Genomic DNA, 17,283 nt, shown 5'->3' with positions numbered 1-17,283 from the left:
AGAGTTAGTGTAAGAACAGAGTTTAAATAAGTGACAGCTTTACTGTTTACAAGGCGACACATACGACTCGCTTAGTTTTTCTTTAACTTCGAGACCATTCGCCGCCTTTCATTGAATGACACGGGCGTGTCACATTGAAGGTTTTATGATAACCGACGTATGAATACAATTGCAGATGTTTCTAAATTTCACCATTTTCATGTTTAATTGTTAAATTCTGCATATGCCGGTGCTAGGCGGCGTGGACGGTAATTTGCATTTGCCAGCGCCGTTCATAAATAGTCTCAACTCTAACCGAGCTTGCAACGTTTTCAATTTTTGTAGTTTATGGCGTTCTTTAGCGCGTCCGTTTTTCTCTATTTTAGTACTTGTCGTCGCGGACAAAGTACGAGGGCTGTCCGGAAAGTTCGTAGACAAGGCTATCAAATTATTATAAGCAGTCATATATATATATATATATATACCAAATATTAAATATTTTGCTTAAGTATTTATTCTGCTCGTACCTCCAAATTAAAAACAAATCATTAAAGTCATATTCGCAAAGCACCGATCACCATGGCAACATGGTCACTGAATCACGGAGCACTTCGATTCCATGAAAATAGCTAGTTGAATATTAAGGTGCTAAAAGTTGTAATTTTAACGCAAACTCTCGTTTTAATTTTGCGACATCACAAATTACTATTTGCATGATATTTAGTAAAAGTTATGACGTCATACGCAAAGAAACAGCTTGTTAACGACGATTGTAGGTAATGTTACCTACAATCAGTTCAATCAGGGATGTTATATTTCCGATCCTTAAAGATCGTTCAGAAATGTTGTTTGGTGGACCTGTATCAAGATTGTTTTGAATTACACCCCTGGGTCAAAATTTTGCCTTGCCCAAGGGGACAGTGATCTACTTTCTTCTCCTTTGATGTACAGCAATGAAATTTTGACCATGTGAACAGTTTTAGTTGTAAAAATGAACTTTGATATCAGGTGACCTAGATTTTGATGATGTGACCTACTTGTCCTTTAATGTATAGCTATGAAATTTAAACCATGTGCACAGATTAAGATGTAAAGTGAACTTTGATATCAGCTGACCTAGGTTTTGACAAAGTGTCTTACTGTGTTGTCTTTTGACGAAGTCCTGAAATTTAGGCTGTGTGAAATATGATCTTCACCCAATCTCATTAAAATCATATCCTAACTGTCGCTTCACTACCCTACGCTCGTAGGCGGAGAGTAACGGAGCAAAAACGATGATCTGATTTTAATGAGATTGGATCTTCACCACCAAATTCACTAGACCCAAGTGTATTGATATATTCCTACTCTGATCTTTTATTGGATTAACAATAAATTTTAACCACTAACCTGAGTATAAGAATTAGATAGGTCAGGGAGCTATGCATTATGACAATCTTCAATTGTATAGAAACAAAAATAATCTGTTCCTACACTACTATTTAGTGTTGTATTAATGCGGTGGCATAGCATTTTTCTCAAATGCAATCTTGTTTTATTTGGGGACCATATGCCGCTTTTCATGGAATGACACTAACGTGTCACATTGAAGGTTCCATGATAACCGCCATATGAACACATCTGCGGATGTTCCAACTTCAAAATTTTACCAGTTCATGTTAAATGTTGAATTCTGCTTCAGCCGGTGCTAGGGGGCGTGGACGGTAGTTTCCACATTACAGTACCGTCCATGAACAGGCTCAATCAAACCGAGCCTGCAACATTTTCAATTTTACCGTGTTGGGCTTTCTCTAGGGATTCTTATTTCTCTATGTTATATAACTATCACTCAAGCTTTATTCATGGCTATTGAAATCGGAGGAAATTGAATAGTGGATAAACATGTAGTTAATTTGACGCCGTTGACGTTGTCAAAATGCTCTATGACTATATATATATATGTGTGTGTGTGTATATATGTATGTTATATGTAAATACTGTAAAAATACAAGCGTAAGTCGCAGTGCAGTATTTTTGATAAATGTGTTCGCAATATATATTTATATTGTTGCTGATAAAATGTGTACAACGTATCTATTGTTACACAATAAACAATGCAGAAGTATATGAACTTTTCGGATTCTGTTTATTAAAGATGTTGAAAGGTAACCATGTCAGTTTGATATTATACAGGTTTTATAACTCTTTCTAAAGTCAAGGGACACCCAAGGGCAGAATGTCTAGCCCGCTCGTCTTAATTCAAACTTAAACCTATAAGCTTCAGTTTAAATAAAATGTATACATAGGTGAGATGTGCATCCTCTTTTTACCCAAGGCAAAATCTTGACATGACATCATCTTGAGTGAAGTCTCATGAGTAATATTTATGCCCAAATTCAAATCATGTTTTCGAAAATTAATCCATGCATAAAGAAGTTATGGCATGGACATATTTAGACGCACGCACACAAACACTGAAAGCCATGTTGACAACTATGTCAAGCTCAATGCTTATTACAGCACATAACAAAAATCTGGAAACAAAGTGATCCCTCGAAAGCATTAATCTCAACAAGATTACAAGAGAATTGCAGACACGGTTTGATTGAGTCTGTACATGAGGGATAATGAATATGTGCAACATCCCTCACGCCCCCTAGCACCGGCTTGAGCGGTACTCAATTCTCATTACTTTATAGTGCTGGCATCAATGATCCCGAAGGACCAGAAAAATATAACAACATTGAAGTGAAATACGGGGCAACTTTTTACAGCTGCCACACAGCACTTGACATCTGCTGCTGTGAAGCATAAAAATCTGGAAACAAAGAGATCCCTCGGAAGCATTATTCACAACAAGAATACAAGAGAATTGCAGACTCGGTTAAAATTCGTACGTAGATCAAGTGATTAAGCTCTTAACATGGAAGATTCTGCAACAGATAATAAAGAAATTTACTTAGAGTAAAATTACTGCATTGGGGCGGCAGCTCGGCAAGTCTCGTCCCCGCCAAATTGGTGGTTACAGATTTGTCTTATGCATGTCAGACGGTCGATTCCGTTGTTTTACCCATAATAGAAATTTCATCTGGCATGAGTCCTGTGCTTCAAATTGACGACATTTTTGCACATTATAGAATGAAACAGCTTTCTTAAGATACGTCATTTCACCGTTATGCTGACGGATTAAGTTCCATGAAAGAAAAAGATAAATTAAATAATTTAAATAATGATTACATGTGGTAGCATATGTTAGACAAAATATTTGACATGTATTTGCGGTTAAGAACGTTAAGTCTAGTAATCTACCAATGGCGGGTTTTCTTTCCATGGATATTTCTATTCAAACTGCAACATATGACAGCTATATCTATCTGATGTTGTTAAAAAAAATGATGTTATCTATAGCTGTCTTCTGATGCAATTCCATGTGCATAACATTTTCTTCATTAAGGTACGCACATTGTAAATGATTTGTTATTTCAAAATATAAAAATTGGCTATGTTTTTTAAATAAATAAATGTAAGTTTCAAATTAAACAATTTATCTCAATTTTCAAACAATATCAACCAATCAAAATTGATTGAAAAGTTGATTTGTTTCCTTTCGATTGTTTTAAGTTTAACGGCAAATTCCTCGTTGAGCGTATCGACACGAATTTTTTTGTATAAGTTTTTCTTACGCGCCCATTGTGTACATAATATTATTTTCTCTATTATTCTCCTTTAAATAATGCGTGTATAAACACCAAATACATGTTATTCTCTTATCAAACTCTGTAACGATATATCATTGTTTAGTTTCGACTTATTAATATTAAACAGTGGAAACTTAAATATAGAATTATAGAGGTAAGTACGAGTAGTGTCGTCGTCGAAGGGTGTTCTGTTTTGATAAACTTTATCATGAAATAAGTGTACAAGTGCCCTATATCTAATTGAAATGTTTCAAAATAGAACGACAGAAGATAAAGAAGATAAAGATATTTATTATCATTGTTGAAGTGTTTAATAATGTATTATCTATAATCTAACAGTGTAGCGTAGATAAAATATAATGATAAAGTATTATAAATGATTTGCAAGTCATTTTGATAAATTTGTTTATGCACGACTATCTTTATTACCAAATATAGCTTTTAACGAATATAACATGTTTATTTAATTTTACCCATGAAATATGGTGCTATATCAGTCAAATATATTTCATATTTATTAAAAAAAAATATGAAATATAAATATGAAAGTGGGCGGAGTCAATCTCATATTTATTTTAGGGGACTTCTTTCGCCATTTTGTTTACAAAATCTGATAAATAAATAACAACTTTTTGTAGAATTTTGATTTGAAAACTATCTAGAATGATAGAAAATGGTCAAACTAAGAAAATCAATCCGAACACCAATATCTTTAATTCAGTCATTAACGCTGTACAGACGTTTATCTAGAATGATAGAAAATGGTCAAACTAAGAAAATCAATCCGAACACCAATATCTTTAATTCAGTCATTAACGCTGTACAGACGTTTAAAGAGTTGTTTACGTGACGTCACAATGTAGCGCTAAATATCGCGTGCAAAACAAGACAATAATTATATTACTGCCCGCTGTACAATTGCAGTTGCGTAGCAAGCAAGGGGGTTCGTAACCATTTTTCTTTGATAATGAAATTAAATAAAAAGGTTATTTTTTCGTTTTTCGTGAAATATGGTATAAATCTCACTCAACATGATAAAATGCCACATATTTTCACTTGCCGTCCCGGCTCGTGAAAATATGAGGCATTTTATCATGTTTCGTGAAAATATATTCCATATTTCTCGAAAAACGAAAAAATATCCTCTTAGTATTTTCACCCACAAGTATGTGGGAAATGTAATAATTTTGCACACTGTCTTTAAATAGTCATGTTTTAATGTTAATATACAAATTAGCCATAGATTGAAATTATTTTAAAGCAGGAGTGACAAATACTCAATTTTCTTTTAAGACACGTGTCTATTTATCGTTATCTTTATGATGAACGTCTAAACTATGTTACGCTTAATAAAGCTATCAACCAATATAGCTCTCCAAAGATTTTTATTTGTCGGCACATTACTACAATTGCATCGAATATAGCTGCCAAGGGGAGATGTAAACGTCATATATGCCCTATTTATATTTCAGGCATACATTTCTGTTTTTGTATATAACACATATCATTAGCAGCAGCATAGTCATCATAATGATGGGCATAAATCATCATTATGGAATCATCACATCCATGCTCATCATCACCATCATAATTATCAGTACATTGTTATCATTTTATCATTTATCATCAAAACCACCACAAAAGCGTAAGAATCATCATTATCATCGTTCCAAAAAGGCATCATAATTTTCAGTATATTAACATCAATAACAGCAGCGTCATAAATACACCATCTTCAATACATCATGTTTTTCTTCATTTTCATCATCATAATCATCATTATTATCATCATCATCATCAACAACAACAACAAAAACAACAACAACAATCACCGGTCATAGTATGAATAAGACATGATATGGAAAAGAGAATACAAAGGTTAAAACAATAGTACAAGGTGTAGAACCAAATCACGTGAGTAGCCGCAAAAATAGCTTTCTATTTATATTGCTTGTTAGAATGATCTTTTTATGTATTTCTCAATTACAACAAATCAAATCCTTCAGATCGGTAAAGATCAGAATTCATCAAAATTACTGTCTTTTAACAACAAAAGCAAATTCTTCTCTGCTTACCATAGTTTGCTAAATTGTTCTTACACTGATTGAGCCAGGTTCTAAGTATTAATTATTGTAACTTAAGTAAATGTTCTTGAACTATAATGTCCTTTTAGTGTATCTTTTTTCGCCTGTCATTATTTGTACTAAACAAAACAATGTATTATTTTAACCCATTACTTTATGATCATTTTGTAAAAAATGGCTGTTTTCATTGAAAAGTCTCCCGTTACAAGTTCAAGTTGCTATTATAATATAAAAACTGCTTCAACACTAATCAAACTTGGCACAAATGTTGACTGGACCATTGCCCTTGAACAAAAAAGCTTAGACTTAAATTTTCTGTTCCCATGGCAACGAGGGGACATCTCAAAATTGCCAAAAATAACTATTTTGCGTTGATTTTTTCCATCAAAATTGATTTCAAAGTGCTGCAACTTCTCAATGGATTGAGATAAAGTCAAATGCTTTTCAGCGTTGGTTACACGTTACATTATGATCAATCTGGGGTCATTTATAGCCTCTCACAAGTCCAAAATTTTCTTGGCGATCAGGGGGACTTCGCCCACATTCAAACCCCCCAAACAGAAGGGGGCACATCCCCCTTCTAGCAACCCCCTGATGTATGTTTTGGTTGGGGGACCGCGCCGAAAAAGTGGTCACTTTTTTCACAAATTTTCTCAAACAAAAACAAGTGTTGGGGTCCTAAATAAGGCATTTTTTCACCATTAGAGACAACAAAAAGGGGGGGGGGGGTGAAAAAGGCGTTAAAAGGCGTGTATATTGCGTAATGGGTTATATAGAGGATATTTGTTTAGTTCAGTGTAAGATCGGAATATATTTCACCGAGTGAGCACCAAAAGGTATATTTCACGAGTGGCGCAGCCACGAGTGAAATATGACATTTTGGTGTTCACAAGGTGAAATATATTTCGATATTACACTAAACTAAACAAATTTTCTTTTTATTATATGCAAAGAAACGTTTTAAAAAGACATTAAACCTAATACTGAATGAAAAGCGCGCCAAATAATAATACAACGTGACGTCATTTACGACGTCGCGTCATCAAGTTGGTTCCCAGTACTGTGCACGCTGGTATTTCACTAAACAACGTAAGGGGCTTAAATTCAAAACAGTGAAATTATCAAAGTGGTAATTTCACTGTTTCAAACAGTGAAATTACCAGTTTTATATCACTGATATATTTCTATAAACCACCGGAAAGCATGTAATAAACTAGCATAATGCCAGCATATGTTGCAAATTATTTAAAAACGATATAAAATAATCATACTGAAAGAATTAAATGCAAGATCAATTTCAACAACTCCACATGTATTTGAAAATATTAATAATTTAAAAGTGTATGCATAGTGTAAATAAAAAGTTAAAAATAACAATTTGAATTATTTTCTGCGAGATGACAATATATATCACTCATCTTGAAAATTCATTCAATGGCAGGGACCTATGTCAGTGGCATTTATTAGGTAGGCAATAGCAGCAGATATGAAGGTTAGCACATCAAAACAGATATTGTTTTAACGTCATTCAACAGAAAATTCCTAGTAGCATATCTCAGCGTAATAAGGACGACAAGTGTACTGACTCAATCAAGGAGAGTAAATGTAAGCGGGTGTATAGGTTAAGGCTTTTGTAAAAGACAGCAAAAAATAGAGAAAGTAAGAATCCCTAAAGAAAGCCCAACACGCCTGATTTTAAAATATTGCAGGCTCGGTTTGATCGAGCCTGTTCATGGACGGTATTGTCAAGTGCAAACTACCGTCCACATCCCCTAGCACCGGTTAAAGCAGAATTCAATATTAAATATGAACTGGTACAATTTTGAATTTAGAAACATCCGCAGATGTGTTCATACTGTGGTGATCTTGGGAGCCTACAATGTGACGCGTAAGTGCTTTCCTTGAAAAGTACCCAAGACAAAAATGCCCATGCCCTAAACTGGAACAAATATGAATGGAATTTTGAAAGGCAATTAGAGGTATGATTTCTCTCAACTTAACCAATTTTTTTTTACCATTTCATGTAGAATACTGCTTAACCCGGTGCTATCGGGCGTTGACGGTAGCTTGCACTTTCTAAAGCCTTCCATGCATAGGCTCAATCAAACATAGCCATCACCATTTTCATTTTTTTTTTGTCATTCTAGTTGTTCGTCAATAATTTTATCTATGATCCCTTTTTATCGCTTCATCAGGGTTGTCTGTGCTTATTGTCTGTGTCTGTGATTATTCCATGATCATCGCCGTATGAACACATCTTCGGTTGTTTCTAAATTCAAAAGCCCACCATAAAATGTTTAAATGATGAATACTGCTTGAGCCGGTGCTAGTGCCGTCAAAGTACAGGTCAAAGATAATCGAGCCTGCGTAATTTTCTATTTTGTAATTCTAGGCGTTCTTTAAGAATTCTATGTATCTCTATTTTATCGCGACATCAGCGTTGCTTGTGCCGTGTGGGGTCCGTCAAATGTCGCCGGATTATTTCAATCAGATATGTTCTATTTCTTATCCTTAAAGATCGATAAGCGCGACAATGTGTTTGTGCATGTGGTAATTTTAGTTTTTATTTTCTCGTCGGGTAGTTATTGTTTTTCTTTATTGAATACTGTTTTTTTTAATACTGCGGTTGTTTCTAAATTTTGATTTCCCTATAACATGTGTAATACTGCTGAAGTCGATGCTAGGGGGTAACCTGCACTTTCCGTACCGACTATGAACGGGCGGAATCAAACCGAGCCTACAACATTTTTAATTTTGTCGTTATATGTTTTTTTTTAAGGATTCCATTTCTCTCTTTTGATTAAAATACTTTTATATTGGGCTTAAATGGTTCTTAATTATTAACAAAATGATGTGAAAACGTTTTAGAAAGAAAACGACTTGACTTTTGATGTAAACATTTGTAACAGGATGGGAGTTAAACAACAACTACAAAGTCATTTCTAAGTTTATTTCCATAACTACGACAACAACCCAGGTCATTTATTTTTATGATCTTTTCTTATCCGTCTCTCTCTCGCTTCTCCCCGAACGGAGAATTGTATATCGATAATATCAACGCAGAAATCAATTAACCAATCACTAGTAAGGAGGCTTTCCTATAGTCCAGAAATGTATCAATATATCTTCTAGAGTATGATCAATAGAATCTAAATAAACCAATAACAACAAAAACAATAATATCAGTTGTAACTTTAAAGGCATACATGGCATATTGATACACATTTGACATTTAATGTAGCTGAAGCTTATTCAAGGTATTACTAAGGTATCACCTTTGAAGCTCTTGTGACCAACTTTTCTCTGGACAAAGCTAATAGATCATACAAAGATGTTACATAGCAAGTTTGCGAACACATCTTAGGATTTTAAAAAAATTGACTTGTTCATATTAAATCTTAGATTCTGCTTAAGACGGTGCTAGATGACGTGGAGGGTGTTTCAAGTAACCATTACCGCCCATGAACAGACTCAATCAAACCGAACCTTTTGTACACAAATTTACTGCTTTGACACGTCGAAGTAAATCTGATTAGTTTTTATACATAACAAATACACCGGAATACCATTTGATAACAGTCTACCGCCATATTATCGCTAATCGCAATACGACCTTCTTCCTTCTACTTTAATGAAAACTTAAGTATATAATTATATTAAAGTGATATATCCTGTAACATTGCTTTATTCCTTAAGTGTAAATTCATATATTTGCAAATATTAATTGTTTTGATATGAGATACTGAACTATCAAAATTGAAAATATGTTACAAATATGTAAAGCCACATATAGAGACAGAATCATAATCGATGGATCCGATATACCCTAAGGTAGAGAAGAGATTTACCAAGTTACTGCTTATTATTTGTTCAATATAATGACAACCATATTAATGACAACTGTGTTTTCTCTGTAATCTTATTTCAAAAAAGTCTTAAACATGAAATGAATGATATGTTTTTATTGTCTGCGTTTACATACAAATGTCTTACTGTGAGTTTATTCAACTAGCAATTTAACAGTAGCTGTATTCCATCTAGTTGAAAAGTTAACAGATGTTAAAATTTCGGAAGTGCATCTGAGGAAAACAAATAATCTTAAATCTTTTTTTAAGTTTATCAATAACTACTAGTATGATTAGATTTACGGATGTAACTTTTCATTTAATATCAAACATACAGTCCAAATTTTGATATGAATACAAATGAATAAGATTTGCTAAAATGTTTAGAAATTTTTAACAGAGTTATATAAGTACGTTTTTACCCTTTTGAAAGGCTGTAATAAAAACGAAATATTAATATGGTTTTGTCATCCAAAGTTTAAATTTATCTCCTTGTTTAAGAGAATGACATAGCAGAGTATATTTAAAATGAACATAAATAACCGATTTTTCTCTAACAATTCTAACAGGAACTTTATCGAAATGACACGACAAAAACATTTGTACATTTGTATGTAGATAAGGTATAAAAATCAAGTGTTTTATTTAGAGTGTTTACGGTTATTTATCTTAAAGGCCAGACCAAATCTGCTGAGGTGTTAAGTGTTCATGCTCGTCTGTTGTCCGTTTGTTATGGGTGATTGGACAGTTCTTGAAAATTAAGCGATTAATGACTAATGACAGTTCATTTAGCTGATTTGGTTCTGGGATAGCTTAAGCATTTTTAAGTTAATAGCCACTCATTGCTTTGCTTCCGAAGCGATAACGTACTATTTCTTATGAAGGTTTATCTTCCTTTGAGAAATAAATCACTTTCATTTTTGAGAAGTGCATAAGTGTATAATTATGTCTCGGAGATCATCCTTGTGAAACGGTAAATCATTCTCTCAGATAAAAGTGGAAAGTGAGCAATGGGCAAATAAACGTGAAGTATCCTGAAAAATAGCAGTTAGGGTGAAATAGCCCTAATAAGGGATTTTATTGCCAGCAAAGGATGTCGCCGTTAAAGTTGTTTCAATGGACGAGGGGCATACATATAAACGGTTTTATATATTGCCAAACCAAATGTATACATAACAAAGTGATATGCAATTTTGTACTAGAGCATCGTCAAGATTACCTTTCTATTGGTACAAAAACTTTAAAAAATATAAAAATATCAGATTGCTGCCAACATTTTAAATTGGTTGAAGTTTGTGATTTTCCATTTACCATTGTCATACAAACATCTTTCTCATTTGCGTTTTTTTTCGAATATTTCTTTTGTGAACAGTTTTTAAGCTTACCTGTAATTCACTGCATGACATTCAATAAGAAAGTTATTGTGCCTGTTAGTGAAACTCTATTAGATACACTTGTTGAATCTTAAAGTAATGTTTATCTACATGAATTTATGAAAAATTATATGAGAATATTGCTTCACAAAGATTTGGTTAATGTTTAATATATTTAAGTTCCATCAGAGGAAAAATATTTATCATACGAGTAGAATTCGTTCAGTGTCAATTTTTTTTATATTTGTTCACTATTTTAGTATTTCTATTGCTAGGATCAGATAGTTAGCCTATTGATGTAATGATATTTAACTACCAAATACAGTGATTGACTTTCAGCCAAAGCTACGGAATCTTATTTGTTTCTTTAGATTGGCTATTAAATGATTATATGAAAGTAATCCGTAGTTTTGTAGAGAGTTTTCTATCTCACATATAGATATTTTCAGCACATAAAAAGGACGCACAAATTTTGAACAGTAGTTCTTTTATTTTGGGCCAAATTTAATTAAGTTTTATTAGGGATTCCGTGTTTACTATTTTAATAAGGGTTTTCCAGCCAGGATGTGAAGCATCCATCGTTTGGTTGTTAGATATTGTGAAAACTAAACTGTTTTTTATTCCGTTTAACGACTTTTTCTATATATGCTTTGAAGGTTTTGGGCTCACAAGACCCCACGACTGAAAGAATGTTTCGGCAAAGACTTCATAAAAACCCGATACAAATGGGTAAATATAGAGAAGGCAGGAGGGCATATCTTATAAAAATATTTTAAAAGTTGAAAACGTACCAGTGATTGACCTATTTTCTACTTCACATATAGTGTAAAAGCAAAACTCTGCCATATATATGTTTTACCTATTCTCAGTTTTGGGATCAGAATAAGGTTCACCCCTTGATAAGTGTACATTTTCTTAAATGCTTACCTATTGATGGTGCACTTTTCCTTCTTATTTTTAAGATGTTACGTAAAGGCTCCATGAAATCCTGTAGAATATAACATTTTTTATCAATTGTGTTTGTAAGTAACTATAATTACAATTAAATATAAAATTTGAAGAAAAAAAAAGACATTGTCTAGGAAGAAGATCAAGGTCACAGTTGTTAAAAAATAATTCAGTAGTTTTCACGAAATGACTTAGGTTGCTTTGACAAATAGACGCAAAATTTGATGTGTATATATAGATTTCTACCTAGATATCTGGGAGAAAGGTCAATGTCACAATGTAAAGTTCACAATAGAAGTTGCATCTTCTACAAAAAACTGCAGTACACTTTGACCTATTGATACTAACTTGGCATGTGTGCAGCTAACATGGAAATGCTATTGCTACTCGGGTATTTGATATATTCGTATTTTTATTTTGAACTATTGAAACCAACTTTCTGTGTTGTTTCACATAAGAGCATCATTCTGTCTTCGTTGACATATTTCATTCGTTATACTATCACATCTGTACTTGTTTGTTGAAAACCTGGTTTTCGTCGCATTAGGGTGTTTCTCGAAGTTTTATAAATCAACACATACACGTTATTGTTTACTAAAAGAATAGTGTGACCTTCCACTTTCTAAACTACAAGTCGTCTTCAGAAATATTTTCTGACATTACAAACAATTAAGGGCATACATGTATCATCTAGTTTCGAAGTGTGCTTTGTATTGTTTAATCAATTGTTCAAACAATGGTATTTTAAAAGTACTAGTCACATAAAGCTGTAAATCATGATAGTCTGATCTGATTACATTATAAATAATCTAATTATATCTAATCGTTTTACCAAAAATAATTTTAGATTTATATTATAATAAAATAGAAATTTACCGTATCGGCGAAGATCCACTGTTACTTAAATGTAATACACAATTTAAACATTTAGAAGTTATTTTTTGTCCAATTTATACAAGTATGTAGATAATTTGATTATCGAGACGTTGTTCGTATATTTACTAAACCATCGAATTATCTTCTATGTATGGGTTAATAAACGGTTTGAACGCCGCTAGATAATTATAAATGTCAAACGGGTATAACATTATCTCAAGCGTCCTTATGTAGATTATATTGCGTAGTATATCATCATTTGTCAATACTTCATCGTAATTCAACTTTTTGATAATATGCTTTAGATACTAAATAAGCTTAAATATCGCAAATAAATGACACATATACTTTCTGTTTACAACTTTTACAATTCAGCCTGTATTGGGTTTTGCTAATACAAGCACTTTTTACTTGGGATCCCAGTATCATTTTGCGATCACCGGAAGTATATATGTTTCTACACGTTGCAAGTGGTATCACAGATGGATTGGTCCTTGCATTGAAAAACAGATCCATTTTTCTATTCTTATAACAACGTGCTATATATATAAAAAATATTAAAATATTTATTTTTTCAGAATATACGAACGTTTCTTTTCAAAGCCACTCTTTTGACATAAATGACGACTCAATTATGACGACTCATATTATGTGTATAATGAAAGTGTACTCTTGATATACAATTCGTCCACAATTCCTTAATACTTCCGTTCACGTAAAAAGCAGTATTGACGAGTAAATAAGTAAACTTATCTGAGAATAAGTAACTTGTTCTAAGAATGTATTACGCCCATAGTGGCAGAGGTGTTGCTTTTATTGATTGAGGAATAAGACTTAGAGCTATAGTTTACCCATAAGTGGTAGTACGCGTCGAATAAATGGAATCTATGCATCTCCCAAATCCAGCAAGAGAGATTGTTTTGATCCCTGGTATCGCTTAGAAGTTGTACACCCGATTTTAGGTTAAATCTTTCCTGTTTCGACGTCATAAATTGATCAGTATAAGTTTTATCCATATACACGCACAACAATATTTGTTTATCAACCCGATCAGGTCGAAGTTAAACTTATAAGCGGATATTTCGGAAATGGAAACAAAACAAACAAAATTGAAATAAGTTATAATTGAATTCAATTATTTACATAAATCAAACAATCTACTTTTTATTTAAATAAGATAATATGACATGGTTTGACATAAGTTCATATCATCATATACAGATTGTAACACCTTATTTACAATGCAGCATTCAAGATTAAAAACGTAAGAAGAAAAACACGCACATACGTCAATCGAAGAAACTTTAAACATAACATGTTAAGGAAATGATAAAATGGTTATCACAGATATAACATATATCTTAACACACATACTGAAAATTTGTACAATTCATTTTATCAATCACTATTATTAAACACAATACTTTCTTCAGTGCATCATTTCAATCTGCAATTAACAAAGTAAAAACTAACAAAATTAACAAGTCAATAACTAAAAACTAAGACATTCACCCTCATTAAAAAAACATTTTATAGTAAAAAATACATATGACAATGAAATAGATTTATGAGTGGAATATAAAGATCGTATCTTGTATATATAATACACATGAACCGTGCTAAAGTTGTTAAATAAGTATTTCTCGAAACATGACTTTCAATAGAAATATTTGTCATATAACGTTGAGATTACATTTGTTTAACCATCAAAAACAAGTTATTACATGAACCTCGGGCATGGCTGTCTGACCAAATACTAGTCTCGTCTTTAGTCTAGATGGTGTAGTATTACAAATACGTGTCAAAAAGACAGCAAGTGTTTTAAGTTGTTGGACAATAGAAAGACCCAGGCCATTTGCCCCATAACTGCATTTTTTGGGATTATATTGTCCAACACCAACGAAATATCTCATTGTGCGGTTATGAACTACTTTCTACATTGTAATACCCTAAAAATGACCGCTTTTACTGATGATTGAATAATCGGAATGTATTGCATAAGTAATTGAAACAAAATTCACGTTAATTAGAAACTAACAACTATTTGATGAACGAACTTTGGGGCTTTGTTTCCATGTTGGACTGACAAACACTGTTTTGAAAAGACTGTTTTGAGAAGAACAATATTTTGGGTTGATATAAGAAAAAAAGCCAAGCATTTCGAACTTAATGTTCCTTCTATTTACGTGTCATTTTGATGATATGTCTTTACGAAAATTGTAAGGATTGGGTTTCATGATCGTTGCCTCCCTTGCTGATCATTATTTTCACAATTCATTACCACAATTGACAAATCAAGTAAAAATAAAAGCTCGTTGATTGTTCGTCATCACATATACTTTTTGCACAAGCGCGTAGCCAGGTAAGGAACCCTTAACCACAAGACTTCTCTCTACAACTCCAAAAGATAAAAATATAATAAAATTTGAATAAAATCATTTAAAAAATAAAAGTTATCATTGATATATCACAGATCGATAGAAAACCAGCTTACTGGCTATACGTTATAACACAAGGTATCCAACTCTGCTCATTAACCCGTAAAATATATACTCACCTTTCTTAAATATCTATAACTACATTTTTTTAGCAATTTTCATAATATTTGTTGAAAATATTAGGAAAAAGAACAGTCATTGAAATTATTTTTGATTTTGATGAGTGTCTCTACAGGAAAATTTGATTCCATCGTTGTTGTAAGAATGTCATGAGCGGACTGAACACTAATCGATGAATACATAATGCCGTGTTGCCTGTTTTGGAAGATAACTAAAATTTATAAACCTTTTATCCAAACAAAACATATATAAACGATTACGAACCATCTTAGACTGGTACGGAATAGTGTTTGTTTTCAAGTGTTTGTATATTTCAACTTGTTTCATATTGTGTACATAATTTGTTTTGATATGATTAGTTTTCTTCCTTAGTTTACGTTCTGCTTCAGAGTAAAGCTGAAATTGGTTATATACATGTTAATATTGTTCTTTATTTCTAAAGTTCATTGAAATAACATAAGCACTCTCTTCTCAATGTTAAAAATGTCACCGCCTTACTATTTTAAATACGGGTAAAGTTTATGGTAAATATGTTAATATGCTTATATAAATTTGAATAATGATAATGATAAAAGAGCCAGATTGTACTTATAAATGTACAAGCATTGCATAAAATAATAACAGACTTTCAGATCCATCTAGCAGTAATGGAAAGAATATCAAAATTTTCTTATTGAGTTTTAATTATATTACTGCAAAGATTAACAAGACACATATAATAGATCATTTACCAACGCTATCGTTTTCTTATCGTTTTCTTTTGAATATATCAATCTCTAATACAGATACACGTTGCTTTATAAAAAGTTCTACGGTTTTCTTCTGGACGTTTGTGAGTTAAAACTAAGACACAGTTACCTTTAAAATAGGACCCATTATATACTGTCTTGATAAAAGTATAACGATAAGCCTAATCATCATGATATTTGATCATAACATAATTTATGCATTATATTTCTTTATAACACGATAACACAACATATCTTATATAAAAGTATGAATTAAGTTTGTTAATGTCTATGTCCCAATCCGTGTAGCCAAACTCCATAGGACATTAAAAAATATTACGACAATTTATGCCTTTAAATTTATTGAAATTGCGTTTGAATTATTTTTCTCACAGGAAAAGATCTGCATAGTAGGAATTTTAACAAATAAACTCGCACTTTGTTTTAACACTCATGCAACGTAGGTATATCCCATAATTGTAACCATTCCTGGCGTTGCGCCAAGAAATATCCTTTGCTTATTAAGTATTTCCGATTACTCATTGCGAGATCATTGTAAATAAACAGTTGTTTTTAAACCGAATATAGAGATTTGCAAATTGAAAAGCGTTGCAGATTGCATAAATCATGAATTGCTCTAAAATGAGCCGGAAAATCTCTGTACCAAATCACACAATTATTCGGCAGTTACAGGCGTACGAATAACACACGCGTGAAGTTTATGTAGAGACTCAATCAAAAATCTGGAAACAAAGTGATCCCTCGGAAGCATTAATCACAACAAAATTACAAGAGAACTGCAGACTCGGTTTGATTGAGTCAATGTAAAGTGCAACATCCCTCACGCCCCCTAGCACCGAGTCTGCAGTTCTCTTGTAATTTTGTTGTGATTAATGCCACTGTCATCTACATATGTTTATGTTAAATAAAAGATTGTTGTTATATATAAAGCTACATGTACTAACATGAATTTTTCTGTGTTTATTTGTTATTAATTCTTCTAAGCAGTGAAAATATTTCAAATCAATATATCAAATATATTTTACGCAACAAAGAACGTCCACGAATCATCATCATCATCATCATCATCATCATTATCATCATCATCATGACTAAACAACAATCAGTGTAGGGTTTGCATTTGTCGGCGTCTTAGATTTGTTAATAATTTTAATAATGGAATTGCATCAATTACGTCATTTGATAATTGTTTGA

The 17,283-nt window shown here is 32.4% G+C and overlaps 1 protein-coding gene across 1 annotated transcript in view; it reads right to left on the bottom strand.

Annotated features, from left to right (window-relative positions):
• LOC132757297 (uncharacterized) overlaps positions 1-12,919 on the bottom strand; it is a 62,114-nt gene extending 49,195 nt beyond the window's left edge. The window contains exons 1-2 of the mRNA XM_060748542.1: positions 12,783-12,919; positions 11,886-11,946 (exon numbers count right to left, since the gene is read on the bottom strand). Of these exons, the coding sequence (XP_060604525.1) occupies positions 11,886-11,940 (55 nt within the window). The 5' untranslated portion in view covers positions 11,941-11,946; positions 12,783-12,919. The remainder of the gene's footprint in view (positions 1-11,885; positions 11,947-12,782) is intronic.
• Positions 12,920-17,283: the final 4,364 nt, after the last annotated feature.

Source organism: Ruditapes philippinarum, unplaced genomic scaffold, assembly GCF_026571515.1.
Source record: "Ruditapes philippinarum isolate M1 unplaced genomic scaffold, ASM2657151v2 ctg3737_1_1_1_1, whole genome shotgun sequence".
Classification (NCBI taxonomy): Eukaryota; Metazoa; Mollusca; class Bivalvia; order Venerida; family Veneridae; genus Ruditapes; species Ruditapes philippinarum.
Note: the sequence above shows the minus strand (reverse complement) of the source record. Positions and strands in the feature narration are given on the sequence as shown.